This window comes from Peromyscus maniculatus, chromosome 19 (genome assembly GCF_049852395.1).
Source record: "Peromyscus maniculatus bairdii isolate BWxNUB_F1_BW_parent chromosome 19, HU_Pman_BW_mat_3.1, whole genome shotgun sequence".
NCBI lineage: Eukaryota > Metazoa > Chordata > Mammalia > Rodentia > Cricetidae > Peromyscus > Peromyscus maniculatus.
Genome location: NC_134870.1, coordinates 21,901,256 through 21,929,235, shown reverse-complemented (window position 1 = coordinate 21,929,235; position 27,980 = coordinate 21,901,256). Strand labels below are relative to the sequence as shown.

Below are 27,980 nucleotides of genomic sequence, written 5' to 3'. Positions count from 1 at the left end.
GTGTCTCCTTAGAATACCTTCCTGTGGTCTTGCCTCTGAAAATCTCTTGCTTTTTTGTTTTTGTTTTTTTGTTTGTTTGTTTGTTTTTTGCTAAGTTTAGTTACATGGATGTTGCCCTTCAGAGTCCACCCAGAGCTTCTAAGTTGACTTTTCAGGGAACTTTAACTACGTTCCTAAGCCACCTTGGCCTTGCCGGCTCCAGCCAGGCCTTGCCGGCTCCTGGCTGGAGGAGGTGAGATCTGGGGTGACTGGGGTGACCCGGTCAACTGAAGTGTTGTCCTCTCCCGGTAGGGGAACTGCACATCCTGTGAGGGACTCAATGACGCCAAGGACTACGCCCATGTGCGCTCAGCCATGAAGATCCTCCATTTCTCAGACTCCGAGAACTGGGACATCAGCAAACTGCTGGCAGCCATCCTCCACCTGGGGAATGTGGGGTTTATGGGTAATGCTGTTCTTGTCTTGATAACACCCCTGGGGAGGAAGAATGGAGGGATAGAAACAGCAGGGGGAAGAAGTATCTGGCTCCTTGTGCCAGAAGGATCGCATGATCCAACCCAGTCTTGGAAAAAACACATCCTAAAAATGTGGCTATGATTTTGCAGTCCCCACAGTTCTGAGGAGAAGACACTGGGCCTCACAGGTAAAGAATCAGGTCATGGGCCGAGGGGATAGCTATCAGTCAGGCTGTTGACAGGCAAGCATAAAGACCTGAGTTTGGATCCCCAAGATCCATGTAAAAAGCCAGGCATGGTGGCATGTGCCTGCAGCCCCGGTGGTAGGAGGCAGAGGCAGGAAGGTCCTGGACCTCACTGACAGGCCTGTCTAGCTGAAACCGTAAGCTCTAGCACAGTGAGAGTTTCTGACTCAAAAAATAAAATGCAGATGGTTAAGGAAACCCTTCACCAACAACCTCCAGCCTCCACATGTGCATACACACCCACCCCCAAAAATTGTTTAAAAGAATCAGATCAGCCACTCCATGGTTAGTGGGGACCCCAGAGAGCTACTCACTCATGGTTAGGGTGAACCAAACTACACAAACCCACATGTGAACCTACAAAATCAATTTATGAGAAATTAAAGTGCTAGGAGGATTGAAGGGTCCTGGCCGGTGGCATCCTGAGACATGCCCAGCTCAGAGCACCAGATAGAGAGATCATGCCAGTATGAAACTTAGAACAGTAAACTTCAGGGCCTGGGGGCTGGACAGATGGCTCAGTCAGTAAGATGTTTGTCACACAAGCTTGAGGGATTGAGTCTGGATCTCTGGGACCCACAGAAAAGGCCAGGTGCACACTCAATCCAGCGCAAGGGAGGCTGAGACAGGAGGATCCCCGAGGCTCACTAGCCAGTCAGTCTAGCTAAATTGAGTGAGCTCTCGGTTCAGTCAGACCCTGGCTCAAAAAAGTGAGGTGGAGTTTGTGTGTTTGTAACTCCAGTGATGGTGAGAGGGTGGTGGCTAAGACAGGCAGGTCCCTAGAGCTTGCTGACCAGCCAGTCAAATCAAATGATGAGCCCCGGGTTCAGTGACAGACACTGTCTCAAAAAAGATAAGGTGGCCGGCAATAGCGAAAGATACCCAACATTGACGTCTGGCCTTCATACTTACAAGCACGCATGTGTAAGTGCATCCACATCCACACATTAATGCATGTACACTACATGTACTAATAATGTACACATGTATGTACCCTACACACATATGCATGCACATAAACACAAAATATAAGGTGGAGAGTGATCAAGGAAGCCACCTGTTGGCCGCTGGTCATACACATGTGCACACACATGGACATGGACACACACACACATACACACACACACACACACACACACACACCTAAGTGCCATATAGGAACATAATGTAGGCAATAAAAAGATAATAAAAACAAAGAAATGGTTTTCATAAAATGTTGAGAGTGGTGTGTGTGTGTGTGTGTGTGTGTGTGAGAGAGAGAGAGAGAGAGAGAGAGAGAGAGAGAGAGAGAGAGAGAGAGAGAGAGAGAGAGAGAGATGCTTGGGATTGGATCCAGATTCTTACGCACAGTAGGCAAGCACTCTACCACTATGCTACAGCCTCAGTTCTCAAGCTTTTAAAGTTAAGACAACCCCCTCAGTCCTGTTAGGCAGCTACTCCTGAGGTGGACAGTCGTGCAAAGAGAAGGAACTTGAAGTAGAGATGTAGTTAAGGCCGCTGCTCCCAGCTGGTACTCCATCATTGATGTCATAAATACACAACTATCTGGGCTACTAAACACAGCACAGTGGAGCAAAGGAAGCCGGCAGCCTGTCTTCTCTTGTACCAGACCCCAGTCAGGCTCACGAGCACCAGCATCTACTCACTATCCCAACCCAGTCTCCCACCCCCCAGCTAGGTCCCAATGTCCCAATGACCTGGCCAGATAAAGGGGACCATGGCCTGTTTCCCTGGTTCAGCTAAGTTGATAATGACTGGTGGTCAGTGGGGATATTCAGTCTCCTGGGAGAAGGTTCCAGGAGAGGTGATATACTCACCTGAGCACAGTGTTTGCTAAGGTGTAGACACAGCCTGCCCGGGCCCTCTATGCATCACGTCAGATTTCTCTCTCAAAACCACTGCTTCTCTCCCCAGCTGCTGTCTTCGAGAACCTGGATTCCTCTGACGTGATGGAAACTTCAGCCTTCTCCTTTGCGATGAAGTTGCTAGAGGTACTGGATCATTGTATCTGCTAGTTCAGATTCCTGTGAGAGACCTTGGGGGCTTCGGCTGACAGAGCCCCAAATCTGATTCTCATAGCCCTGTCCAGTTCCCTGCTTGTGTGTCCCACCCTCTCCCAGGCTCTGAGCCCATCTGCACTGTGGACTCCTGGGAGTAAACACCAGGGCAGGGTGAGCTGATTATTAACAATTGAAGTGGCCAGTGTACTTCAGTGAATGTGTCTTCTCCCTCTTTCCTGTACCTTCTCCTGCCTTTCAGTGGTTCTATTCCCACCCACTCACTCCCTATGGGTTCCTCTTGGGGTCCAACCCCCATACCCACCAGCATGTCCATTTTGTATTATCCCACATCAGCTGTGCATTTTTCTGGTCCAAATTAGTCTGTGGCTCAGCAAAGAAGGTCCCAGAAAGCAAAAGAAATCCTCACAAGCCAGTCACCTCCCAAAGTCCCACTTCTAAACATCACTGACACACAAATTTGTGGACCACGTGTCAACATAGAAACTCAGGGACACACATTCAAACGATAGCAGGTGCTCCAAACCTTTGGCTCATGGCAGCTTGTCTTCTCTGCGTGGAGGGGAGGGCTCACTCCTCTCCAAACTTCTCTTGCTCCTTTCCCCAGGAGACCAGCATGTTCAGGTTCACCAACAGGCAGTCTTCCATAAACATTGTAAAGACACTCAGGAGACCAAGGCTGTGACCCTCGCGGTCCTGGTTTCGGTCCAAAGCATTTCCCGCCGTCAAGGGGTCTTTGGTCGCAAGAGGAAAAGGCGCAAGTCCCAAGCCAGGCTCCCCTGCACAGGTGTGACACGGTCCCCATCCCTTCCCAGGTGCAGCACCAGGCTCTCCGAGACTGTTTGATCAAACACACCATCCCCATCCGTGGAGAGTACGTCTCCAGGCCTTTGAACATGGCACAGGCTGCAGACCGGAGGGACGCCTTTGTCAAGGTACAAAGCCACAGGGCGGGGCAGAACAGATGGATGGGCAGGTCCCAGCTCTTGGGGTAATATCCCTTGGGAGGCCAGGGTCACCAACCTGCATGCAGCCTCCCTAGGTAATGGTGTCTTCCTTTGGCTCAGAGACCAAAGCGTCACCCTGTGTTTCCCCAGGGCATCTATGGGCACCTCTTCCTGTGGATTGTCAAGAAGATCAATGCTGCCATCTTCACACCGCCAGCCCAGGATCCCCAAAGTGTGCGGAGGGCCATTGGTCTCCTGGACATATTTGGCTTTGAAAATTTCCAGAACAATAGGTATAAAGATCTTAACCTGCATCGCCGTTTCTGAAAACTGTATACGAAGGGCTAGGGAGACCACTCAGTCAGTACAGTGCTTGTCAGGCGAGCTTGAGCTTTTCTCCTTCAGAGCTCATGGGGAAAGCTGGGCGCGAGGGCAGTGGCACGTGCTCGTAATGCCAGTGCTGGATGGGTAAAGACAGGAAGGAGCCGTGTGGCCCAGTGGCTAGCCAGGCTAGCTGAACTGAAGAGACCCAGTCTCAAAAAGCTAAGCTGCATGGCATCAAGGACCAATATCTGAGGTTGATTCCACACACACACACAAACACACATGCACAACACACCCATGCACACCACATACATGCACACATGCGTAATGTACCACACACACACACACACACACACACACACACACACACAGATGAGCAGTGGTTCTGACCAAGCTTGAGGGTACCTGTCCCCTTCCCCTACCCTACCCTAGCCATTAGGCTGGGAGCAAGGACTTCACACTCCCGATTCATAATGCTGGGGTGTCTGAAAGCAAGTCTGGGCCTTTCTGCAAATACAGCCTGTGTACATCTTAACATCCCAGTGCCCAAAGAAGTCTGTGTAAGTAAAAGCCACCCCCAAGAGTCAGCTTACTTCCTAGCATTACACACACACACACACACACACACACACACACACACACACACACACACACACACATATACACGAACCTCTGACTCCGTTTCTGATCTACAGTGACTTACCACATGGGGTCAGGGTGGTAGCAGAAATCAATAGCACTGACTTGTCGCAGAGCTTTTGTGGACCATTTCCAGCCTTTCAGTTTAGAAATGAGTAAACTCAGGCAGAAAATCTCTGAACCAGTGTCCCAGAACAACTGGAAGCAGGTGCGAGCATTGCTTCAGTCACCACTGTGATGAAGGCTGGGGAAGAAAACCAGGTGGGCATGGGGGGCCGAATCTGGGCAGGTGATATCCAGGGCAGAGTCCATGGCAACAGGTAGCCAGAGGGGAAGTGAAGGCAGAGGTGTTCTTCCAGAGCTTTTAGGGTCGGAGCCTGGGCCCTGAGAGTCCCCTGGAGTCGGAGAAAAAGGAAACATGTACTTAGAGGTGTACACGCATGAGGCTCTGTGTGCACATGGCATATGTCTGGGGCAGAGATGCCTCACGACTCCAGGGCTCCCCAGGCTGCAGTGGTACCCAGCTGACCCTGCCCCACCCTGAGATGATGGTGCTGATTCCACAGCTTTGAACAGCTCTGCATCAACTTCGCCAACGAGCATCTGCAGCAATTCTTTGTGAAACACGTGTTCACCATGGAGCAGGAGGAGTACCTCTCCGAGAACATCACCTGGGACTACATCCACTACACCGACAACCAGCCCATCCTAGACCTGCTGGCTGTCAAGCCCATGAGCATCATCTCCCTCCTAGATGAGGAGAGCCGCTTCCCACAGGCACGTGTCTGCATCGTCCTCAGAGTGGAGCCTGGAGCCTGAGTCTCTCCTCTGAGGTCAAGCAACTCCATGGTATCGAGTGTGGAGGGCATACCTGTGCACATGGTTGTCACCACCTCCGCCTAACAAGCCCCAGCTCAGCACACCTCCTGCAGGAAGGCTTCCCAGACTAAGGACCTGGATGATTGTCCAGTGGGTAGAGTAGGAGAGCTGGCCAGGGAATAGCCTCTAATCTCTGTTCCAGAGTCTTCACTATAGGTCACCAATCAATGTGAACTAATTGTCCATCAATAGTGAGCCATAAGTCATCCTGAGCCTAGCTTGCTTTGCCTCTGTGGGTTCGCCTGCTGACCTCCTCATGACTCTGGGGCCTCAGCCCATAAAGCCTCTGGGTTCTTCCAGGGGACAGATGCCACTATGCTGCAGAAACTGAACAGCGTCCATGCCAACAACAAGTTCTTCCTGAGACCCAGGAACATCCATGACACCCGATTTGGGATCACACACTTTGCGGGTGAAGTATACTACCAGGCGGAAGGTGAGCACAACTCTGTGTATAACCCACTCGGGGCCAACTCAGGATACCATAGGAAGGAGGTAGTCAGGGGACAGCGAAGGATGAACGCAGACTGATGTTCAGCTCCCTTTCTGCTCTTACACAGTCCAGGATTCCAGGCAGGGAATGGTTCCACCCACTGGGGGTAGATTTCTCTGCCTCAACTAATGCAATAAAGATAATCCCCCAGGGGCCTGGCTACCAGGTTGACTCTAGATTCTGGCAGACTGACAAAACACTAACCATTGCACACATCATGTATGCACTGTGTGTCTGGTTTCTTTGAGGTTCGTCTGTGTTGATGGACGTGAGAGGGACCGACCCAAAGCCCTGATGCTTGCACACTAAGCGCTTTACCAACTGAGTTCTCTCCTCAGCCTCCTTTGTTTCTTCTGATTGCAGAAGAATGTTCTGCAGTATTATCGACCCATATTTTGCTTCTCTCTTCAACTGATGGATATTTCGGTTGTTTCCACTGTACAGCTAGTTTATATAACACAGTGGCTATCCAGGGCAGGCTTTTGTGTGGACATAGATTTCAGTTTTCTCCGCATATATCCAGCAGCGGATTGCTAAGTCATGTGTAGTTTTTGAGGAGCCACAAAACTCTTTCCAAAGCAGCTGTGCTATTTTTCATTTTTAATAGACATGTAAGAGAGTTCCAGCTTTTCCACGTGCACTTGAACTTGCGTTATCAGAGCATGACTTGTAGGAGTCTGTTCTCTCCTCCCACAATGTGGGTCCCAGGGATGGAACTGCAGTCATCAGACTTGGCAGTGGGTACCTTGACCTGCTGAGCCATCTCACTGGCCTAGAATCGTGCTTTCTGTACTCTGGCTACAAGTACCTCATCAGATATATAGTTTTAAATTTTTTCTCATTCTGAGGGTCTTGTGTCTTCTCAGTGTTGTCTGGTGGCTGTGGGTGAGCTCAGGGCCTAACACACATCCAGTTCCTTGCTTTTTGTTTTTAATGGTTTGCTTGTTTGCTTTTTAGATAGGGGCATGATGCATAGCTCATCCTCCACCTCCAAAATCCCTGGCATTGCCTGTGCGGACCCCACACCTGGCTCCATATCACTTTCTTAGTGGTGCTGAAGGTTTTATTTTAAAGAAGTCTGGTTTATCTCTTTGCCTTTGTTGCCTGTGTCATAGCTTGTAGTCCACTGGGAGGTCTAGTGTCACGAAGGTTTTCTTTCTCGTTGTTTTTGTTTTGAGACAGGGTCTCCCTAGGTTGCCTGCCCAGCAACTTGCTGTGTAGCCAGGCTGGCCTCTAAACCCCCTGCCTTCTGAGTGCTATAAAGCAGAATCTCCCATAGCCCAGGCTGCCTTCAACTCACCATGTTGCTGAAAACCGCCTTCAACTCCTGATCCTCCTGCCTCCACCTCCCAAATGCTGATATTTGCACCACCGTGTCCAGTTTGTATGGTGCTGGGAATCGAACCCAGAGAATCATGCATTCTAGGCAAGCACTCTGTCAGCTGAGTCATAGCTCCAGCTCTTCTCATGCATATTCTTACAAGAGGTTTAGATTTTACTTTTTTTTTTTCTTCAGAGCTGAGGACCGAACCCAGGACCTTGCGCTAGATTTTACTTTTAGACATTGATTCCATGAGTTGACTTCACGTTGTAGTCAGGTTACTCATCGTATTGAGCAGAGAAGCAAAGGTCTAATGTGTCGTCTGTGGTGCTTAGAAGAATGGGAAGGTGGCCAGTGTGCCCTTGTAGTCAGGAAAACAGGGTAGGTGGGCATCATCCGTAGACGTCTTTAAGTAGAGATGTGAATCTAGGGACAATCCTTGCATACTTTTCCTTTAGGAGAGAGACAGAGGAGCAGAAAGGCAGGCAACTTACCAGGAGGAAGCAGGGTGCTGGAGGTGGGGAAATTCTGTTGGAAAACTCGGAAGATGGCAGGGCGCCTTCACAGTCCCTGCCACACCCTGACTTTAAGCTCTTGAGAAGGGGAGAGTCCCTGTATTAGTCAGTGTTCCCTAGAAGAACAGAACTAGTGGAATCAATCTATATTAAAAGGGCATTTATTAGAGGAGTTTCTAGGCTCTGGCCTGGCAATGGCTGTCTCCCAACGGGAAAGCCAAGAATCTGGTTCAGCCCATGAGGCTGGATGCCTCAGTTGGTCTTTGGTCTACGTTGGGATCCTGAAAAAGTAAGTTCTAACACCAGCAAAGGAACGCCTCAGCAACCGGATGGATGAACTTGCCACAGAGAGTGAGGGCAAGCAGGCAAAAAGCAAAAGCTTGCTTCTTCTGTGTCCTTTTATATAGGCTGCCACCAGAAGGTGTGGTCAAGATGGGTCTTCTGACCTCAAATGATCCACATTTAGGGTGGGTCTTCCCCCCCCATTCAAATGATCCAGTTAAGCAAAATCCCTCACAGGCATGCCCAGCTGCTTGGGTTTTAGTTGATTCCAGATGTAGTCAAATTGACAACCAGTATTAAGCAATCATAGTCCCAGAATCCAAAGAGGACATTGAGCCCATCCCCTAGCATCCCTAAGTATTCAAGAGTGAGGGTTTTTGTTTTTGTTTTGAAGTGACATGATACTTAAGAGTGAAAGACCAGACTTAACACAGGACACAAGACCAAGCTCTCAGCCAAAGGAGATTTATTTGATCTAGAGGGACAAAGGGCTGGGAACAGGAGACAGGAAAGAGGGGAGGAAAGGGACAAGGGAGAGGGGGAAGGATATTTGCCCCAGAGGGACAAAGGTCTGCCTCTAGATAGCGAGGAGACAGATGTGGCACATAGGCACATGACAGTTTATAAAGGGAAAGGGGAAACCCTGTGTTAGGATGAGGTGTTTAACTTTGATTGGCCAGGTTAATTAGGGTAGCCAAAAAGGGGCTTTTGATTGCTGGACTTCAATGCTTTCATAGCTGAACCTTGGTGGTCAGCCTCAGGAGGAGGAAGTGGCCAAATAAGGGAACAGACCTTGGTGGCTAGGAATGTAAACTAACAGTTTGGCAAATTAAAGAGAATGGGAGAGAAGGGAAATGGCAAAAATCTGTCAGCTCTATGCTTGCCCTGCTCCAGCCTGCTAGAGCCCTGCAAAGGGGATGCTCAGAGTCAGGACACTTCTTTCTCCAAGCACAAGGACCTAATTTAGAATACCCAGAGCCCATGAAAGCCAGACACAGCTCACATCCACAGTCTCATCACCGCTGTGGTGAAATGGCATCCGGAGGCAGGGGGATCCCTGGAAGTCAAGGACCGATAGCCTGGTGTACACAGTGTTGAATAACAAGAGATCCAACATCAAAGGCAGAAGGGAAGTCCTCTGACTGCCACACAGACACCATGGCATGCTCACGCCCATAATCTCACACATAAATGCACACGCACACTCATACACACTCATGTGCATGCACACACATACACACATGCACACATGCATGCACACACAAGTTTTAGAAAACAAAACCAGGGCTGGGTATTTAGCTCAAAGTCTTGCCTAGCATGCATGATGCCCTGGCATTTGAGTCCTAGCACTTTATAAACTAGGCATTGTGGTACACACCTGTAATCCTAGAAGTCCAGGAGGGTTAGATGTTCAAGGTCATCCTCAGCTACAAAGCAAGTTTGAAGTCAGCCTGGGCCTCTATGAGACTCAGTCTCAAAAAAACATAAAGCAATAAGCAAAAATGCTAAAGTGTTTCATTTTCCTTTGGACTACCCTGTTGTACCCATGACCTCACATGATCATGGCTCAGAGCTAGCCATCTCTCCTTGTGACCTCACACAGTCCTCTCTCAGAATTTAATGACACTGGCCATACTGGGTCAAGGCCTACCCTCATAACCTCACTTCATCTTGATCATGTAAAGGCCCCTCTCAGGTTTGGGCCACAGCTCAGTCAGTAGTGTGCTCTCTCTGCAATGACGACTGGAGTCTATCCTCAGAAGTCACATTTTAAAAAAAAGAAAATGCAAATCAAAACGACTCTGAGATACCACCTTACACCTGTTAGAATGGCTATGATCAAAAACACCAATGACAGCCAATGTTGGAGAGGATGTGAGCAAAGGGAACACTCCTCCACTGTTGGTGGGAATGTAAACTTGTACAACCACTGTGGAAATCAGTATGGCGGTTTCTCAGAAAATTAGGAATCGAACTACCTCAAGACCCAGCCATCCCACTCTTGGGCATATACCCAAGGAATGCTGATTCATACCATAAAGATACATGCTCAGCTATGTTCATAGCAGCACTATTTGTAATAGCCAGAACCTGGAAACAACCTAGATGCCCATCAACGGAAGAATGGATGGAAAAAATGTGGTACATATACGCAATGGAGTACTACTCAGCAGAGAAAAACAATGAAAGCATGAAATTTGCAGGCAAATGGATGGAACTAGAAAAAATCATCCTGAGTGAGGTAACCCAAACCCAGAAAGACAGTCATGATATGTACTCACTCATAGGTGGATTCTAGATATAAAATAAAGAACAATCAGACCACAGCCCATAGAACCATAGAGGCTATATATATATATATATATATATATATATATATTATGGAGGTCCCTAGGATGACTGTGGCTTATAATAAATTTCGGTTCTATTCAATTATTGAAAAAAAATAGCCAAATGAATGGAAAAACATGAACTATGAACCAAAGGCTGAGGGGCCCCCAGCTGGATCAGACCCTCTGAATAGGTGAGACAGTTGATTGGCTTGATCAGTTTGGGAGGCAACTAGGCAGTGGGACCAAGTCCTGTGCTCATTGCATGAGTTGGCTGTTTGAAACCTGGAGTTTATGCAGGGACACTTGGCTCAGTCTTGGAGGAAGGGATTGGACCTGCCTGGACTGAGTCTACCAGGTTGATTGCAGTCCTCGGGGGAGGATTTGCCCTGGAGGAGGTGGGAATGGGGGGTAGGCTGGGGGTAAGGGAAGGGGGTGGGAGGGGGGAGAATAGGGGAACCCGTGGCTGACATGTAGAACTGAATGGTATTGTAAAATAAAATAAAATATAATTAAATTAAATTTAAAAAAGGAAAAAAAGAAAAATGCTGGACACAGCCTGCCCTGGAACCTCAGTACTGGGGAGGCAGATCGCTGGGGCTCTCTGGATAGCAGCTAGCCTATCCGGTGAATTCCAGGCTAATGAGGGACTCTGGCTCAAAAAAAAAAAATCGACAGCACCTGACCTCCACATACACAGGCACATATGGGTACCACACTTACACAAACATGCACATTCACATACACACAAAGCCGCCTCTTCAAACAGGAGATCCATACTGGATCCATAAGTACTGGAAGCAAGGACCCCAATAAATAAATTTGGGTGAATTCATTCAGCCCAGAACACTATCTATGCCCCGTTTCTGAAGGCCAGGTGTTCCAGTTAGGAAAACTCCAACCCTATCAGAATGCCCAAGACCTCAGAAGCAGAATAGCTGTATTCACTTAGACAACAGTGCTGAGTGGGAATGGGATGCAGGTGGCTGAGAGTTTAGATAGAGGTCAGATGTGACTTAGTGGAGACAGAAGTTCTGTCTGAGTGGAAAATAGACAGTTTGCTTGAGCGGGACACTCTGGAGTCCCTCCAGGCATTCTTGTCTAACTGAAGGGATGGGGGAGAAGGCTCTATTGGCCTGAAAGCTGTCCCCGCTGTCCCCACAGGCTTCCTGGAGAAGAACCGAGACGTGCTGAGCACAGACATCCTCATCCTGATTCACTCCTCCAAAAACAAGTTCCTGAAGGAGATATTCAACCTGGAGTCACCACAGGCAAAGCTGGGCCATGGCACCATCCGCCAGATGAAGGCAGGAAGCCAGTCTGCCTTCAAGGTGGGCTACTCACCTGCCACCCTCGCTCCAAGGCACTGGCCCAGACAGCTGTGACCAGGAGAGCCTTTATTCACAAGTCCCCAGCATGCAGCAGCCCCAGCATGCAGCAGCCCCAGCATGCAGCAGCCCCAGCATGCAGCATCCCCAGCATGCAGCATCCCCAGCATGCAGCATCCCCAGCATGCAGCATCCCCAGCATGCAGCATCACCAGCATGCAGCAGCCCCAGCATGCAGCAGCCCCAGCATGCAGCAGCCCCAGCATGCAGCTGGCACCCAAGGAGGCTTATGCTGGAGTGAAGAAGAGAAGAGGAGAGAAAGAGTGAATAAAGGAAAGAGAGAGACGGAAGGAGGAGGAAGGAGAGGAGGAGAAAGGAGAGTAATGCAGAGGGAAGGGGGAAGAGAGGGAAGTATAAAAGAAGGGAAATGGGCTGGAGACGTGGCTCAGCAGGTAAGAGCACTGGCTGCTCTTCCAGAGGACCCGGGTTCAATTCCCAGCACCCACATGGCAGCTCACAGCTGTTTGTGACTCCAGTTCCAGGGCATCTGACACCCTCGCACAGACATATAGGCAGGAAAACACCATTGCACGTGAAATTTTTAAAAATCATCTTTTAAAAAAGGGAAGTAGAGAAGAGGAAAAAAGGGAGAGAAGAAATGAATGAGGGGGGAAGGAAGGAAAGAAGGAAGGACGGAGGGAAGGGAGAGAAGGAAGTGAAAAGGGAAAGGAGAGAAGGCTTGGGGGAGGGGTGGAGGAGGAAGTGTGTACATTTGTCCTGGGTAGCAGCCCCCACTGTGGCCCGGGCCCCCAGTTCCCCAGGCGTAGCCCCCCTGCCCTTACGCCTCTTGCTTTCTCTTGGCAGCCATCAGACTCCACCAAGCGCCCCCTGACGCTCGCGGGCCAGTTCAAACAGTCCCTGGAGCAGCTGATGAGAATCCTGACCCACTGCCAGCCCTACTTCATCCGCTGCATCAAACCCAATGAGTACAAGAAGCCGCTGGTAACCAGGGGAGGCTGGGGGCGTGCCAGGACAGGGGTGGTCCTGAGGGGCTGAGTTTGACACCTAGAGTTAATATCCGGGGCGTGGCAAGCATTACAGCTGTCAGCTGCCCCCATGTCACAGAAAACTGGTGTGAGTCGGTGGCAGCGCAATGCTTCACTCACAGCCTAGCTTTTTAGCCTTTCCATCGTCTGCCGTGTGTGATTGGCCAGGCTCTGAGCCTCATTTTTCTCGACTTCCCTAAAGTCAGACTTAGTCTTGTTTATAGGATGTCAGAAATGAAACTGTGGTCACAAGAATGCCCACGTGACCCAAAGTATCTTTGAAAGGCAAGCTTCACCTCCGTAGATGGGTGATCAGCAATGGCCAGCTCCAGCAAGCAAGCACACGTGGTGGGACGTCGGCTGGGCTTCTAGGACTCCACGATGCCGTGCTTGCTCTTGTTGGTCAGAGTCGGGCCTCACGTTCTTACACGATTGGCTCACCTCTACCGAGCTGTGCAGTTTGACCCTTCAGGCCAAAGTTGACATTTGGGAAGGCAAAACTCAAGAGAATCAAAACTTACGTCTGGGAACTAGAAGCTATAAACTTACGCAGAGGTTTGCAACATGGCATTTTCCCAAAATGGAGTGGTCTTGTCTCAGCTAACCTTCTGATACAAAAGACACTATGTCACTCGGAAGGGATAAACACAGGTAGGAGGTGATGCTGTGGCTTCTCCCTTGTAAGAAGCCACACTTAGCAGGAGGCAACAGCTATTTCAAATGCTGGCACTTAAGAGTCAGGTCCACTCCTGTGGTAAGACCTGCAGGAGCTTTATCCTCAGGTGGTGGGGACAAGGTGGACACCTATGGTGGCCTGATCTATAGAACCCGCTCCCTAAAAGGCTGTAAGCGCAGGGGCTCCCCAAACTAGGGAATATGACTTGCAAAGACAAGATAACTAGAAACCATACCATAGGGGAATATGTGTACATGTTAGTGTATGATGAATGTGTGTATTATGGGGGTGCACATATATGTACACGGAGGATAGAGTTTGATATTTGCTATCTTCTTTTATTGCTCTCCAAGTCATATAGTTCTTAAATTATTTTGTTTTATATGTATGGATGTTTGGCCTGCATGTATGCGTGCATCATCTGTGTGCCTGGTGCCCATCGAGGCCGGAGGTGGAACTAGAGCTGGAACTCCCCTACAACTGGAGTTATGGGCAGTTGTGAGCCATAATGTGGGTGCTGGAATGCAAACCCAGGACCTCTGGAAGAGCAGCCAGTGTTCTGAACTGCTGAGCCATCTCTCCAGCAACCACCCCCTTTAAAAAAAAAAAAAAAAAAAAAAAAAAAAAAAAAAACAGTATGTGTGTGCATGCGTGTCTGTGTGAGCACATGTGCACATGAGTGCAATTCCTTGTGGAGGCCAAAAGAGAGCATCAGATCCCCTGTAGTTGGAATTGTGGGCCTTGTGAACCTCCTGGACCTGGATGCTGGGAACTTAGGTCTTCAGCAGGAGCACATGCGCTCTGAACTGCTGAGCCACCGTTCCAACCCTGCACCTTATTTGTTGAGACAGGGTGTCTCCAAGAACCTGGAGCTTGCAGATTTAATTAGACTAGCTAGCCAGCAGGCCCCTGAGATCTGCTTACCTCCTCCTACCATCACTGATATTGTCAGGACACGCCTAGGTTTGGTGGTGGTGGTGGTGGTGGTGGTGGTGGTGGTGGTGGTGGCGGCGGTGGCATTTACTGTGGGTTCCAGTGGCAGGTTGTCATACTTTCCTAGAAAGGAAATTGCATTTGGGCTGACAAATGGCTCAGTGGGTGCAGGTACTTGCTGCCAAGCCCGATGTTCTGAGTTTGATCCCTAGGACTCATGTGATGGAAGTAGAGAACCAGATGCCACAAGTTGTTCTCTTGCCTCCATATACATGCCATAATGCGTGCACATGCGCATGCACACACACACAATAAATAAATGTAATATAAAAATCTAATAAATAAATATTACATTAAGTGAAGTACCTTTTAAGTAGAATGCAATTGTATATATTGAGGCTGTTTTATAAAAGCTAGTTGTCTTCGTTTAGGGTTTCTACTGCTGTGAAGAGACACCATAACCACGGCAACTCTCATAAAGGAAAACACTTCATTGTGGCTTATAGTTCAGAGGTTCAGTTCATTGTCATCATGTGGGACATGGCAGTGTGCAGGCAGACATGGTGCTGGAGAAGGAGCTGAGAGTTCTACATCTTGTGTGGGAAACAGGAAGTGGTCTGAGACATTGGGCAGTATCTTGAACATATGAGACCTCAAAGCCCACCCTCACAGTGATATATGTCCTCCAACAAGGCCACACCTACTTCAACAAGACCACACCTACTTCAACAAGACCACACCTCCCAACAGTGCCACTGCCTATGAGTTTATGGGGGCCAATCACACTAGTATAGACACAGCAGCTAGACAACACTTTGATTTGTTTTGTTTTGTTGTTTTTTGATACTGGGTTTCTCTGTGTAACCTTTGCTGTCCTGGAACTCACTCTGTAGACCAGGCTACCCTTGACCTCAGAGATGTCCACCCGCCTCTGCCTCCCAAAGGCTGGGATTAAAGGTGTGCGCCACCACTGCCAGCTTAGACAACTCTTATTCCTCATGCTGGGAAAACCCACCTTGCTCTCAGAGGTCCTGCAGGTGGCCACACTGCCTGCCCTAGGCTGAGGCTCACATTCTGTGGTGTCCCTGACCAGAATTCATCTCAGTGGCAGCAGTTATTTGCTGTGAATTGTGGAGGAGAGGCCTAGACTGAGGACCAGACAGGCTCAGCCACTGAAGAGTGTGGCCCTGTCCTTCAGGTATCTCATCTTTAAATCAGAGCCAAGCATGCCCATCGTGTACGTTGTTGTGGAGAATAAATAAGAAACTACAGACTTTCAGGACATACTCAGTCAATAACAGCTGGCCATTCACCCAGGGCTGCCCATGGTGACCCTCACCAACCTGCCCATGGCTTGTCTATTTAAAGGGTGTCATCTCCCCTAATACTTCAAGTTGAGAGTTCCCGCCAGAGTCTCAGAGACAGAAGGGAAGCTACCGTACGCAGATTCCTGTCAGCCACACTAGCCTCCGACCTCAGCTCTCTCTCCCTCCATCCAGTTGTTTATGTCCTTCTTCTTCTTCTTCTTCTTCTTCTTCTTCTTCTTCTTCTTCTTCTTCTTCTTCTTCTTCTTCTTCTTCTTCTTCTTCTTCTTCTCCTTCTCCTCCTCCTCCTCCTCCTCCTCCTCCTCCTCCTCCTCCCTCTCCTCTCCTCTCCTCTTCTCTCTCTCTCTCTCTCTCTCTCTCTCTCTGTATGGGGGGTGGGGGGTGGGTATGGAGGCCAGAGGACAACTTTTGCTGTTGTTCATCAGGCACTGTCTTAGATAGAGTTTCTATTGCTCTGATAAAACACCATGACCAAAAGCAACTTGAGGAGAAAAGGGTTTATTTCAGGTTACATTTCCACCTCACAGTCCATCACTCAGGGAAGGAACTCAAAACAGAGCCGGAATCTGGAGTCAGGGACTGAAGCCGAGGCCATGGAGAATTGTGGCTTATTGGCTTGCTCCTCATGGCTTCCTCAGCCTGCTTTCTTATATACCCAAGGACCACCAGCCTAGGGGTGACACTGTCCAACTGGGCTGGACCCTTCCACATTAGTCACTGATTACGAAAATGTCCCACAGGCCAACCTGGTGGAGGCGTTTTCTCAACTCAGGTCCCCTCTTCCCAGATGACTCTAGCTTGTGTCAAGCGGACACAAAGCTAAACCAGTGTCCCCACCCTCCACCTCTTTTGTCTCACTATGTAGCCAAGGCTGGCCTCGTGGTCCTCCTGCTTCTGCCTCCAGGTGTCATGTGTGTGGGCCACCGTGACTGACCTGGCTTCCAGTGTCTATGTCATTGTCCTTTACGTCTTTGGAGACATTTCAGCCATGCTCACCGCTATCTTCAAAAAGTCGTTTGAAATCTGTGTACAGCACTACGTGCTTAAACCGATTGTCATTCATACTCAACTATATGTCAATTCCCGGGCAACAGCTGTCCCCCAATAAAAACAAGCCATTTTAGTTCAATCATGCATTTGTTGAGTTCTCCTGGTCTTTGGGGGGTGGCCGGGTGGGTCCCTAGGCAAGCTGAGTCCCCACCCCCACCCCGGCCCCAGCAGGAGCAGCAGTGAGTGGTTTGGCTCCTCAGCCTGGTCTTCTGTGCCCACAGCTGTTTGACCGAGAGCTGTGCATTCAGCAGCTGCGCTATTCCGGCATGATGGAGACGGTGCAAATCCGCAGGTCAGGCTTTCCCATCCGCTACACGTTCGATGAGTTCTCACAGAGGTTCCGAGTGCTGCTGCCCAGCCCTGAGCAGAAGCAGGTGTGTGTGTCTGGCAGCTGATAGGACCCTGTGCTGACCCACTAACTCTTCTCCGACGTCCTGATCTCTAGGACCCTCCCTGGATCCCGGCCTCAGCATGCTCTCTGTCTGTCCTTCCTTTTGTCCTCCTCCTCCTCCATCTCTGCGCTGTATAGACAAGGTGGCTGGCTCACAGTGGCTTCTAGTTGATGCCGGTGGCTTGTGCGTGTTCCTTTTGGATGTCTGGAGGTTCACTCTGCTCTCCCGAGGCCACCAGGTCCAGGATCTGAGGGGTGGCTAGGGAGCTCTGTGGGATAGGATGCTGCTCTGCCATCCTTCTGCAGCCTGCAGCCATCCTAAAGTTTGGATTGGTCCGAGGCAAGGATTGGTCCCAAGCTCCACGGACGCCTCAGGCCCACCAAGTACCCTATGTGCCCCTCGTCCACTTAACCTGGGGTGCAGCCAAGTGCCTGAGTGTACTCAGACAGCCCTTGTTGGGAAGCCTGTTAGGACAAAGGGACCTCTGCTTGAGCAGCCCTGGAGGAGGCTCTCACCCCTCTCCAGAGTCCCTGGCCACCCCTGGTTTTCTCAACAGTTTCAAGACAAGCACCGCCAGATGGCCTTGCGCATTGCTGACCTGTGCCTGGGGACAGACAAAGACTGGAAAATGGGAAGGACCAAAATCTTCCTGAAGGTGCGATCCCCTGGCCTCCTGGGAATGATGGGGCGGAGTCGGGGGGGGGGGCAGTTCCACTCTGCCTGCCCTGTTCCCAGCTGGGCTGTCGGTTCCTCTAGCCATCGGTTCATGCACTGTTTGTCCCATAATGGGGATGTGGGATCCAGACAGGAAGGAGCAGTAGAGAGACAGGCTAACAGAGGGACTATCGGGGAACTCCCCAGGAAGATGGAATAGCCACGAAAGGTCACACAGAGCAGCACAGGGTGAAGTTGGCCGTGAGGAAAGAATGAGAAGAGAAGGTTCACCCCTACACTCCTGGTTCCTTGAGTCCGTGCCCAAGGTCTGGTCCAGTTCTATGTTCCCGAGCTCACCAGGGCACGTGGGAGACTCAGTCCTCCTGATGCTTGATAAAAGGAGGGAGGGCCAGAACGAGGGAGGGAGGATGAGAGGGAGGGAGGGAGGGAGGGAGGGAGGGAGGGAGGGAGGGAGGGAGGGAGGGAGGGAGGACGGTTGAGCTACCAACCTCTTTCCACCGGCCACAAGACCACTGCTCTCTGTCCTGTAAAGACAAGTTCTGCCTTCCTGGGGCTATGATGACAGGCCTGTGCTTCCCATCTCAGGCCTCAGGGAACTAGGAGGAGTAAGAGGCAGGAGAGACACCCATGGGTGGGGACAATCCATCATCTCACGCCGGCTCCCGTGAGCTGTGCTCATGGGCTTTGGGAAAGATTTTCGCACAGAAATAAGCTCAGGTGTGCTATATAGTCCACTGCAGGCGTGTGGCTTTGGGAACAAAGACTGACAGACCGGAAGAGCAAAAGGAGATGCTAGAATAAGTTTGGCGCTAGGGTGAGATACATTTGCAGCCTCATTCTGATCCACATCAGGGTCCTTTCTAGCTAGTCCTCATAGGAGAGTCTGGGACAAAACTGACTTCTGGAGACCAAGACCCGGTACCAAGCAGGGGCAGTGGGGGTGGGAGGGGTAGCAACACGATGATGTCACCCATCCTCAGGATCACCAGGACACAATGCTGGAGATCCGGAGGAGCCAGGTCCTGGATGGAGCAGCGATCAGCATCCAGAGAGTTCTCCGGGGACACAAATACAGGTGCCTGCCCCATAAACCGTCCTCAGGTTTGGATTGGTCTGGTGCCAAATGCTCTATCACTATTCGGAGGCCCCAGGCCCGCCTCGTATCCTGTGTGCACCTCCCCCACTTAACCGGGGGTGCAGGCAAGTGCCTAGATGCAGTCAGCCAGCACACCATGTCCCTCAGGCAGGCCTGGGAGACTGAGGCACAAGATCTCCTCAATGGAGACACTCAGCTATGTTGATAATTCTAATGCATAATTGGAAAAGCACTCCATAAGCGAAAGGTATCTGCCTCAATCTCATCTTTACGGGTGTCAATATACATCTCACACACACATACACATACACACACACACACACACACACACACACACACACACACACGGGTGTACAGGTCCTCATGTTTGCAAGGCAAGTCCTTTTCAGATGTCGACCTCTCTGTCAGTAAAGTGACCTCTTCCTTCTTGGCTCCGGGTCTTGGAAGACAGCAGTCTTAGCTCTTTTGTCGCGGTCCCTTTGGTCCCCGGGGCCCTGCTCACTCTCTTCAGTCCATTTCCTCTCCGTCCCGCAGGTTGAAAAATCCTACTGTTCTGTCTTCAATCTTACCGACTCGTCCTCTGCTCTCTCCAGCCACTGAGGGTTTGTTTTCAGTTGCAGTAGTGTGTGTGTGTGTGTGTGTGTGTGTGTGTGTGTGTGTGTGTGTGTCTGTGTGTCTGTGTCTGTGTGTGTGTGTGCGCGCGCATGTGCACACACACGTGCAAGTGCACATACATTGGGTCACATTGATGATTTCAGCTACCAGCCAGCCACCTTGTTTTGTGAGACAGTCTCTCACCTGTCTGGAGTTTGCCAAGTAGACTGGGTTGGCTGGCCAGTGACGTCAGGGATCCTCCTGTCCCCACTCCAAAGCACCGGGATTATAAGCACATACTACTATGGTCAACTTTTTTCCCCTTATGAACATAGATTATTGCAGGTGTATTTGTGTGGACACAGTGTGTGTATGGAAGTCAGAGGGCATCATTCAGAAGTCATGTCTCCCCTTCTACTATGCGGGTCTTAGGGATCAAACTCAAGTCACCAAGCTCCACAGGAAGCACCTTTACCGCTGAATCATCTCTCTGTCCCAGCTAGTTTTGATGCTTGGGACTGGTCACAAGTCCTCACACGTACTAAGCATAGACTCCACCACTAAAATACACTTCCAGTCCCTTGGATAACTCGTTTTTGCCATGGAGACAGTTCTGTGATCAGAACCCCTGATCTGCACACACTAGACATCAGTAGCGTTCTTACCTACCCCCCAACATAACAAACAGAATCTCCTAGACTTTGCCGAACGTGCCCTGGGGGGCAGCTACCCCAGGCCCGGAGCCACTGCTGTGGACACCTGAAGGAGGCAGATTAGCTTTGCTTTGTGGTGCTTTGGTTGATACCTTGGCTGCCTATTAGATCACTGGGGAGGTTAGTTCCAGGCTCTCAGGTATATCAAAATCTAAGAATAATAGTCCTTTATATAAAATGGCATTGCCAGGCATGGTTGTACATGACTATAATACCAGCACCCAGAAGGCAGAGACAGGGGGATCATGACTTCAAGGCCAGTCTGAGCAAAACAGGTTTTTTTTCTATTTTATTTTATATTTTTTATGTATGTAAGTGTTTTGCCTGCATATATGTATGTGCACCATGTGTACATAGTACATGCGGAGGCCAGTGGAGGGCATCAGGTTCCCTGGAACTAGGGTTACAGATGCCTGTGAGCCACCATGTGGGTGCTGGGAACTGTACTCAAGTCTTCTGAAAGTGCAGCGAGTGCTCTTAACTGCTGAACCATCTCACTAGCCCCCCCCCTTTTAAATGGCACAATATTGGCACATATAACCTAAACCTATCCTCCTGTATAAATTGACCCATCTCCAGATAATGCAATGCAATACCAATGTCATACAAGTAGCTATTAAAATGTATCATTTGAGGAGCAATGATAAAAATGAAAGTCTGTGCAGGCTCAGTGCAGATGCAGTCTTTTCCAAAGAGTTTCAGTTTCTGGTGGCTGAGACTGTAGCTACGGAGCTATGTGTACACAGGTGTATACAATTAGAGGACTGACGGACTCACTCGGTGTGTGTGTGTGTGTGTGTGTGATCTGTCTGTATGTAAGTATGTTTCTGTCTCTGTCTGTCTGTCTCTTTTTCTCTCTCTGTCTGTCTGTCTCTGTCTCTCTGTTTCTCTTTGTCTCTATCTGTGTCTCTGTGTGTGTGTGTCTCTCTCTCTTTGTGTGTGTGTGTGTGTGTGTGTGTGTGTGTGTGTGTGTACGTTAGACAAAGAAGAAACATTCTGATATAATTGTTCTACATGGGACCCAGGAATAATCAATATTGAAGTTCTCTGGTTTTTAAATGACTGAGACATACCATTCTAAACCTAAGAAGTTCATCTGGGAAAGTATTAAAAGTAGTAAGAAAACACAGTTGAGTGTGAAATAAAAGGTCTATGTGGGCCAAGCTCCCTTGAGGGGTCCCTGATCTTAGAGGCCTACATTCAGATTCTGTCGCAGTCCTGGGCTGAGGAGCTGCCAAGGAACTGAAACTCCCCTCTCAGATGACTCTAGGCTGTGTCAAGTTGACAGTTGAAGCTAATTAAGACACACTGTGAAGGTCAGATAGATGAGTGTGTCATCCTGCCTGTAATGTCAGCTTTAGAAGGTGGAGGTGGGATCTTCAGAGCAAACTGGCTGTGAAATTAGTCACATCAGCAAGCTCTGGGTTTGGCTGAGAGACTCGAAGAATGGAAAGTTAGAAGATTGATTGAGGATAATTTTTATACCATCCTCAGGCCTACACATACATGTGCACACAAGTACATGTGCCTACACACATGCAGAGACACGTGCACACATACACAAGAAAACAGAAGAAAAAAAGGAAAACATGGCAATTGGTTCTGTTCCTTTATATATCTTGGTAGAATATGAAGGGATGAGAAGAGATTTCTTGATTATTAAAAAACCTGGGTTATATCATTCAAAAGTGTGGGGCATTTTTGTTTTGCTTTAGCTTTTGTTTGTTTTATCTGAGGTTTTTTGTTTGTGATGCTGAGGACTGAACCTGAGGCCTTATGCTAGACAAATGCTCGACCACTGAGCTACGTCCTCAGCCTGGAGATGTGGGTTGTTAATACTAAACCTCATGACTCTAACCTGCAGGTACATCTGATGGTCTTGCAAAGGCTTCCCAGCATGAGTCCTACAGATTCCTTCCTCCCTAATATTTTATTATCCACTTTTGTTTCCAGATCAATGCCTTGGCTCCCAAACACTTTTCAGGATCTAAAAGAGTTATTTAATGCCTCTAATTTGCATTTTTCCCTCTAGGAAGGAGTTCCTGAGGCAGAGACAGGCAGCTGTGACTCTCCAGGCTGTATGGCGAGGCCACTGCCAAAGAAAGAATTTCGAGCTGGTGAGAGAGAGAGAGAGCTTGGGAAGATGGGCCTTCAGGGGCAGCAGAAAACTGACCCATGAAAGACAAATCATTCACTATTGTTTCTCTGAATTAGAGCTCCCAGGCAGGAAGCGTTCCATTGTGAAATTGATAGAGAATACAGATTTTTAAATGACCAGGCACCAGCCCTTCACCTATTTTTTTCTTTATATAATCTCTAACCCTGTGTTGGGGGAAGGTCAAGATATTCCCCTCCAGAATTTTGGGCATTCCCCCAGTGCTGGACTGGGTTGATGGCTTTTCTTCTCCCAACATGGAGTTAATAGAATAACCATCAGAATGGACCTCACATTGCAAGCATTTCTTTCTCTTTTTTCTTCCCACCACAGACCCCAGATAGTGACTCTGCTCTCTGGGAATCAGAGTGGCCGTCACTGCACTCTCTTGGGCCTCACTTGACCCCTTGTTCTTGTCATGGCAGTGACTGTAACTGCAGCCTAAGAGGGCCATATCAGCACCTGGCCCCGACTTTCAGCACCCTGTGCTCAAAAAGTACACGGTGGCAGCTGACGAGCACAGAGGAGTCACTTGGGGACCTACTGTACAGAGTGCATGGTTTTATCTAATATTAACCACTCTGTAAGTAAAGGAACTGAAGCACAGAGGACTTAATAGATTTGCTCAGGAGCGGGGACATCTGGCATCTATAAGTCCGTGTGACTTTCAAACCCTTAGGCTGGGCCACTGAGTCGGTCTTCGATCAGCCAACAGGCTCATCCTGGACACCCAGGATCCTCTATGCCCTGGTATAGATTGGGTGTTCATCCAATTCTTACTCTCCTATTTTAACGATGCCCACCCGACCTGAGTGGGCTCCACACAGGAGCTCATTGTCCAGCAATGCGGTGACCGCGGCTGGCTGCTGTGAAGCCCATGGCGGTCTGCAAGTTACACAGCATTAGACATTTTCCTTGCTGTCACGACAACATGCCTGATAAAAAGCAACTTTTATCAGAAGAAGGAAGGGCTTATTTGGGCTCACAGTTCGAGAGGATACGGTCCATTATAGTAAGGCAATCACGGTAGCAGAAATCTGAGACTGCTAGTTACATTGCCTTCACGGTCAGGAAGCAGAGAGCAATGAGTTCCTATGCTCAGCTAGGCTCCTCCTTTTTATCCAGTGCAGACACCCGACCCATGAGATGGTGCTGTCTATGTTTAGGGTAGATCCGCACACCTCAATTAACCTTATCTTGAAAACTCTTCACAGACAAGCCCAGAGATTTGCCTCCAAGGTGATTCTAGACCCGGCCAAGTTCACAGTCAATATAAGCCATCACATATGCTGTTCACCGGGTACTTATTTAGTGCTTATTTGACTGATGGGCTCTGCTCCAACTTACAAGTAATTGCTCGGCTCATGCACATTGCCATGTATGGATACTGGTAACACCAGCACTGTACCAAAAAACTGGGTGACTAAATTATATTGAAGATCTCCCGGGGAGAGCTGCTCTCTCAGGAAAGCCACCTGCAGTAAATCTACCTCCTTCCTGCTCCCACAGATCCTAGTAGGCTTTAGGCGCCTACAGGCCATTGCCCGGAGCCGCCTGCTGATGAGACAGTTCCAGACCATGCGACAGAAGCTGGTGCAGCTGCAGGCCCGTTGCAGGGGCTACCTGGTGCGACAGCAGGTCCAGGCCAAGAGGAGGGCCGTGGTGATCATTCAGGCCCACGCCAGAGGCATGGCTGCCCGGCGGAACTTCCGGCAACAGAAATCCATTGTAGGTGGTCACTTGGTATGAACGGGAGGGAGGGAGGGCTGGCCAGGGCCAACAGGGAAACTGATGAGCAGCAATTAAGAGTACTTATGAGATGTGCTTTAGAATATCCAACATTCTCAGACAAAGATGTTTCAATCAATTATTGGGCAGAGTATATGGCTCTATCAGTAAAGTGTCCGACGTAACAATCTGAGTTTGAGTCCCCAATGTGCATGAAAAAAATCCAGTCACAGTGACGTTCACCTGCAACTCCAGTCCTGAGGAGGCAGAGACAAGGGCCTCTCTGGACTGGAGAGCCAGTCGGTCTCACCAAATTGATGAGTTCTTGGCTCAATAGGAGATTCTGTCTCAAAAAAAAAAAAAAAAGTTAATGGAGAGCAACTGAGGAAGACACCCACGCACACAGACTCAACCTTTGGTCCCCACACTCATGCACACACATGCACACAGACAAAATTATTCTTTTAGGAGAAAACATCTTGATTCAGGCAAATAATGGCAAGTTGAGGGATATTAGGCTTCTAGGGTGCCTTGCCCTGTGAGGGTAGGCCGAGCTGCACCCTGGAGGCCAGCCCTGCCTGTCAGTGACCTTCTTTCTACGGGGTATGTACAGGGCCCTCCGGTCATTCTGGCTAACGAGCCGAAGGGCCAGGGTGCTGTCCCTGACAGGAAGCGTAAGTCCATCTACGACACTGTCACCGACACGGAGATGGTGGAGAAAGTATTTGGTTTCCTCCCAGCCATGATTGGAGGTCAGGAGGGCCCAGCCCCAACGCGCTTCGAGGTAAGAGAGCCCAGGCAGGGACGGGAGGACCCTTCTCGGGATAACCGGGACTTGGGGTGTGCACTCCATTGACTGAAAGCTTAGCCCATGTCCTTCCTCCCTGTTTGGCCCTCTCAGGATCTGGAAGTCAAGACCCAGAAACTGCTTGAGATTGATCTGGATACAGTGCCCATGACGGAGATGCCAGAGGAGGACGTGGATGGTCTGGCTGAATACACCTTCCCCAAGTTTGCTGCGACTTACTTCCAGAAATCAGCCAGCCATACCCACATTCAGAAGCCCCTCCGATACCCGCTGCTCTACCATGAGAAAGACACTGACCACTTGGTACCAGCTGTTCACTGGTTTCTATGTAGCCCAGCCCCGCTCCCCAATCCCAGAGCCCAAAGTCCGAGCTATGGTTCAGAGGACATAAGCAAAGGGTCCAGCCAGGTCACCATGGGTCCCAGGGCTGGAATCACCCAGGCCTTTCTGTCTCCTTCTCCAGACAGCTCTAGCTATATGGCCCATCATCCTGAGGTTCATGGGTGACCTTCCGGAGCCAGTGCTCTATGCCAGGAACAGCCTGAGTGGCAGCTCAGTGACAAAGCAGATCCGCGACAGGCCGGGCAAGGACAGAGACACTCAGGGTCCAGAGCACACCGAATATGCACAGGTACGTGGTGAGGGCAGCAGCAGGCAGGTGTCCATCAGAGAAGGACCGAGGAAGCTGGGTGGAAGCATCATCCACTGGACCCAGTGCCTGAGACTTAAACTGCATCCGGGAAGTCGAGAGTCAGGAATGGTACCGGGATGCCCGGCGGTGGTGGTGCACGCCTTTAATCCCAGCACTCGGGAAGCAGAGGCAGGCAGATCTCTGTGAGTTCGAGGCCAGCCTAGTCTACAGAACAAGTTCCAGGAAAGGCTGCACAGAGAAACCCTGTCTCAAAAAACCAAAAAAAAAAAAAAAAAGAATGGCACCAGGACTGTTGGGAGTTTGCAGTCATGAGTAGAGAGGGTCTCCTGAACTCCAAATACTGGCTTTGACTCCAACCAAATTCAAATTAACGTTTTAAAAGAACAACAGATTTTTGAGGCTGGGGATATGGCTCCATTGGTAGAGTGTTTACCTAGCATGAACAAAGCCCTGAACTTGATCCCTAGACAAGGTGGGGCATTCTTGTTATTCCAGCACTCAAGTCCCAGGGGCAGGAGGATTAGGATTCCAAGGTCACCCTTGGCTATTGGATGCCAGAGAAAGATGAGAAGGAAAGGGAACAGGGCTTGGGTGAAGACTCAGGGAATAAGAGCATTAGCCATGAAAACCAGTGTCAAATCCCCCAGCCAGCCAGCCAGCTGCAGTAGCTTGAGCATCTGAGCCTAGAACTTCTCTAGGAAACGGGAAGCTGTAGGAATTCCCAAAGCCTGATGCCAGCCTGGTGTGTACAGTGGTGATGAGGCCTTGTCTCAAGGAAGGTGGGAAGGGAGGACTGAGTGGCTGTAGACAGACAGACAGACAGACAGACAGACAGACAGACACACACACACACACACACACACACACACACACACACACGCCACTATTGAATGATAGTCCACTAGATGCCAGTGACTTTTCTTCATTTAATCCCCAGGTATGCCAGCCTAAAATTAAATCCCACCCCTGGTGCATGCTGATCTGCACCCCAGCCCAAAGAATAAGTTCTTGATCCACGCCCCACCACACCCTCTGGAACCCAGGGGGATGGGGAGATGGCTAGTCTGGTATACATGCTGCTGCACAAGGTGACAACCTGAGTTCAGGATCCCTAGCACTCTCCTAAGAAGCCGGTTGTGACTGGAGCTGGAGAGGTAGCTGAGCTGTTAAGAGCACATACTGCTCTTCCAGAGCACATAGTCCCGTTACCCATATCAAGGAGCCCACAGGTCCCTGTAACTCCAGCTCCAAGGGGACCCAATGCCTCTGTCCTCTGTACATACCCACCCACAGACACACGTAATTAAAAATAATTAAAATAAAAGCTTTTTTAAAAAAGCTGTGTGTGGCAACATGTGCCAGTAGCCCTAGTACTGGCAGGGTAAGGAGTAGAAGACAAGAGGATCCCTGGATCTGACTGGCCAGCCAGTCCAGCCAAGGCAGTGAGCTCCAGGTTAGCTGAAAGACCCTGTCTTTCATTACTTCTTTGGTTTTGTTTTGTTTTGTTTTGTTTTTTTTGTTTTTCGAGACAGGGTTTCTCCATGTAGTTTTGGTGCCTGTCCTGGATCTCCCTCTGTAGACCAGGCTGGCCTCAAACTCACAGAGATCTGCCTGACTCTGCCTCCCCAGTGCTGGGACTAAAGGTGTGCAATACCACCACCCTGCAGACCCCATCTTAAAAAGGTAAGTGGAGGGGGCTGGAGAGATGGCTCAGCAGTTTCGAGCACTTATTGGCTCTTCCTGAGTTCGGTCCCCAGCACCCACTGTTTATAACTACTAATTCCAGCTCCAGGGAATTCAATACCTTCTTCTGGCCTCTTTGGGCACATACACATATAAAACTTAAAAAATAATATGGAGAAGTGATTAAAAATATCCCTGATATTGACTTCTGGCCTCCATATAAACTCACACATGTGCACGTATACCTGTGCCCTCACCCACCCACACAAACACACACCAATGCCTATACACATATTTACATACACACAGTTTAAAAATAACTCACAACATCTTTTGGCGAAGGCTTCCTCCAGTTTCATGCAGTGAACTAACTAAAACCAATAGGAATTACCAGACAAGATCTGTAGATGTAACCAACCATCTTATTAAATAAGAAACACAGAACCAATGCAAAGAAGAAAGCCAAGAGGTCAGAGCTAAGAGCTAAAACCTCACCTTTCCTCCTGCGGTGGTCCTACCTTTCCGAACCAGAACTACTTCCTGTGTGTCTGGCTTTTTATAGTGTTTCTGTTCTGCCTTCTCATTGGTTGTAAACCCAACCAAATGACCGCCTCGTCACGGCCTGTCTGTATAGACCTCCAGGTTTTCTATGATTAGTATTGAGATTAAAGGCATGTG

At 49.5% G+C, this 27,980-nt stretch overlaps 1 protein-coding gene across 1 annotated transcript in view; it reads left to right on the top strand.

The window, feature by feature from the left end:
- The window catches only part of Myo7b (myosin VIIB), an 85,670-nt gene that overhangs the window by 36,890 nt on the left and 20,800 nt on the right, over positions 1-27,980 (top strand). The window contains exons 9-24 of the mRNA XM_015996660.3: positions 292-445; positions 2,615-2,691; positions 3,534-3,653; positions 3,816-3,958; positions 5,195-5,405; positions 5,808-5,943; positions 11,613-11,779; positions 12,641-12,778; positions 17,028-17,180; positions 17,755-17,853; positions 18,854-18,948; positions 22,309-22,393; positions 23,941-24,159; positions 24,773-24,943; positions 25,061-25,270; positions 25,431-25,598. Of these exons, the coding sequence (XP_015852146.1) occupies positions 292-445; positions 2,615-2,691; positions 3,534-3,653; positions 3,816-3,958; positions 5,195-5,405; positions 5,808-5,943; positions 11,613-11,779; positions 12,641-12,778; positions 17,028-17,180; positions 17,755-17,853; positions 18,854-18,948; positions 22,309-22,393; positions 23,941-24,159; positions 24,773-24,943; positions 25,061-25,270; positions 25,431-25,598 (2,346 nt within the window). The remainder of the gene's footprint in view (positions 1-291; positions 446-2,614; positions 2,692-3,533; positions 3,654-3,815; positions 3,959-5,194; positions 5,406-5,807; positions 5,944-11,612; positions 11,780-12,640; positions 12,779-17,027; positions 17,181-17,754; positions 17,854-18,853; positions 18,949-22,308; positions 22,394-23,940; positions 24,160-24,772; positions 24,944-25,060; positions 25,271-25,430; positions 25,599-27,980) is intronic.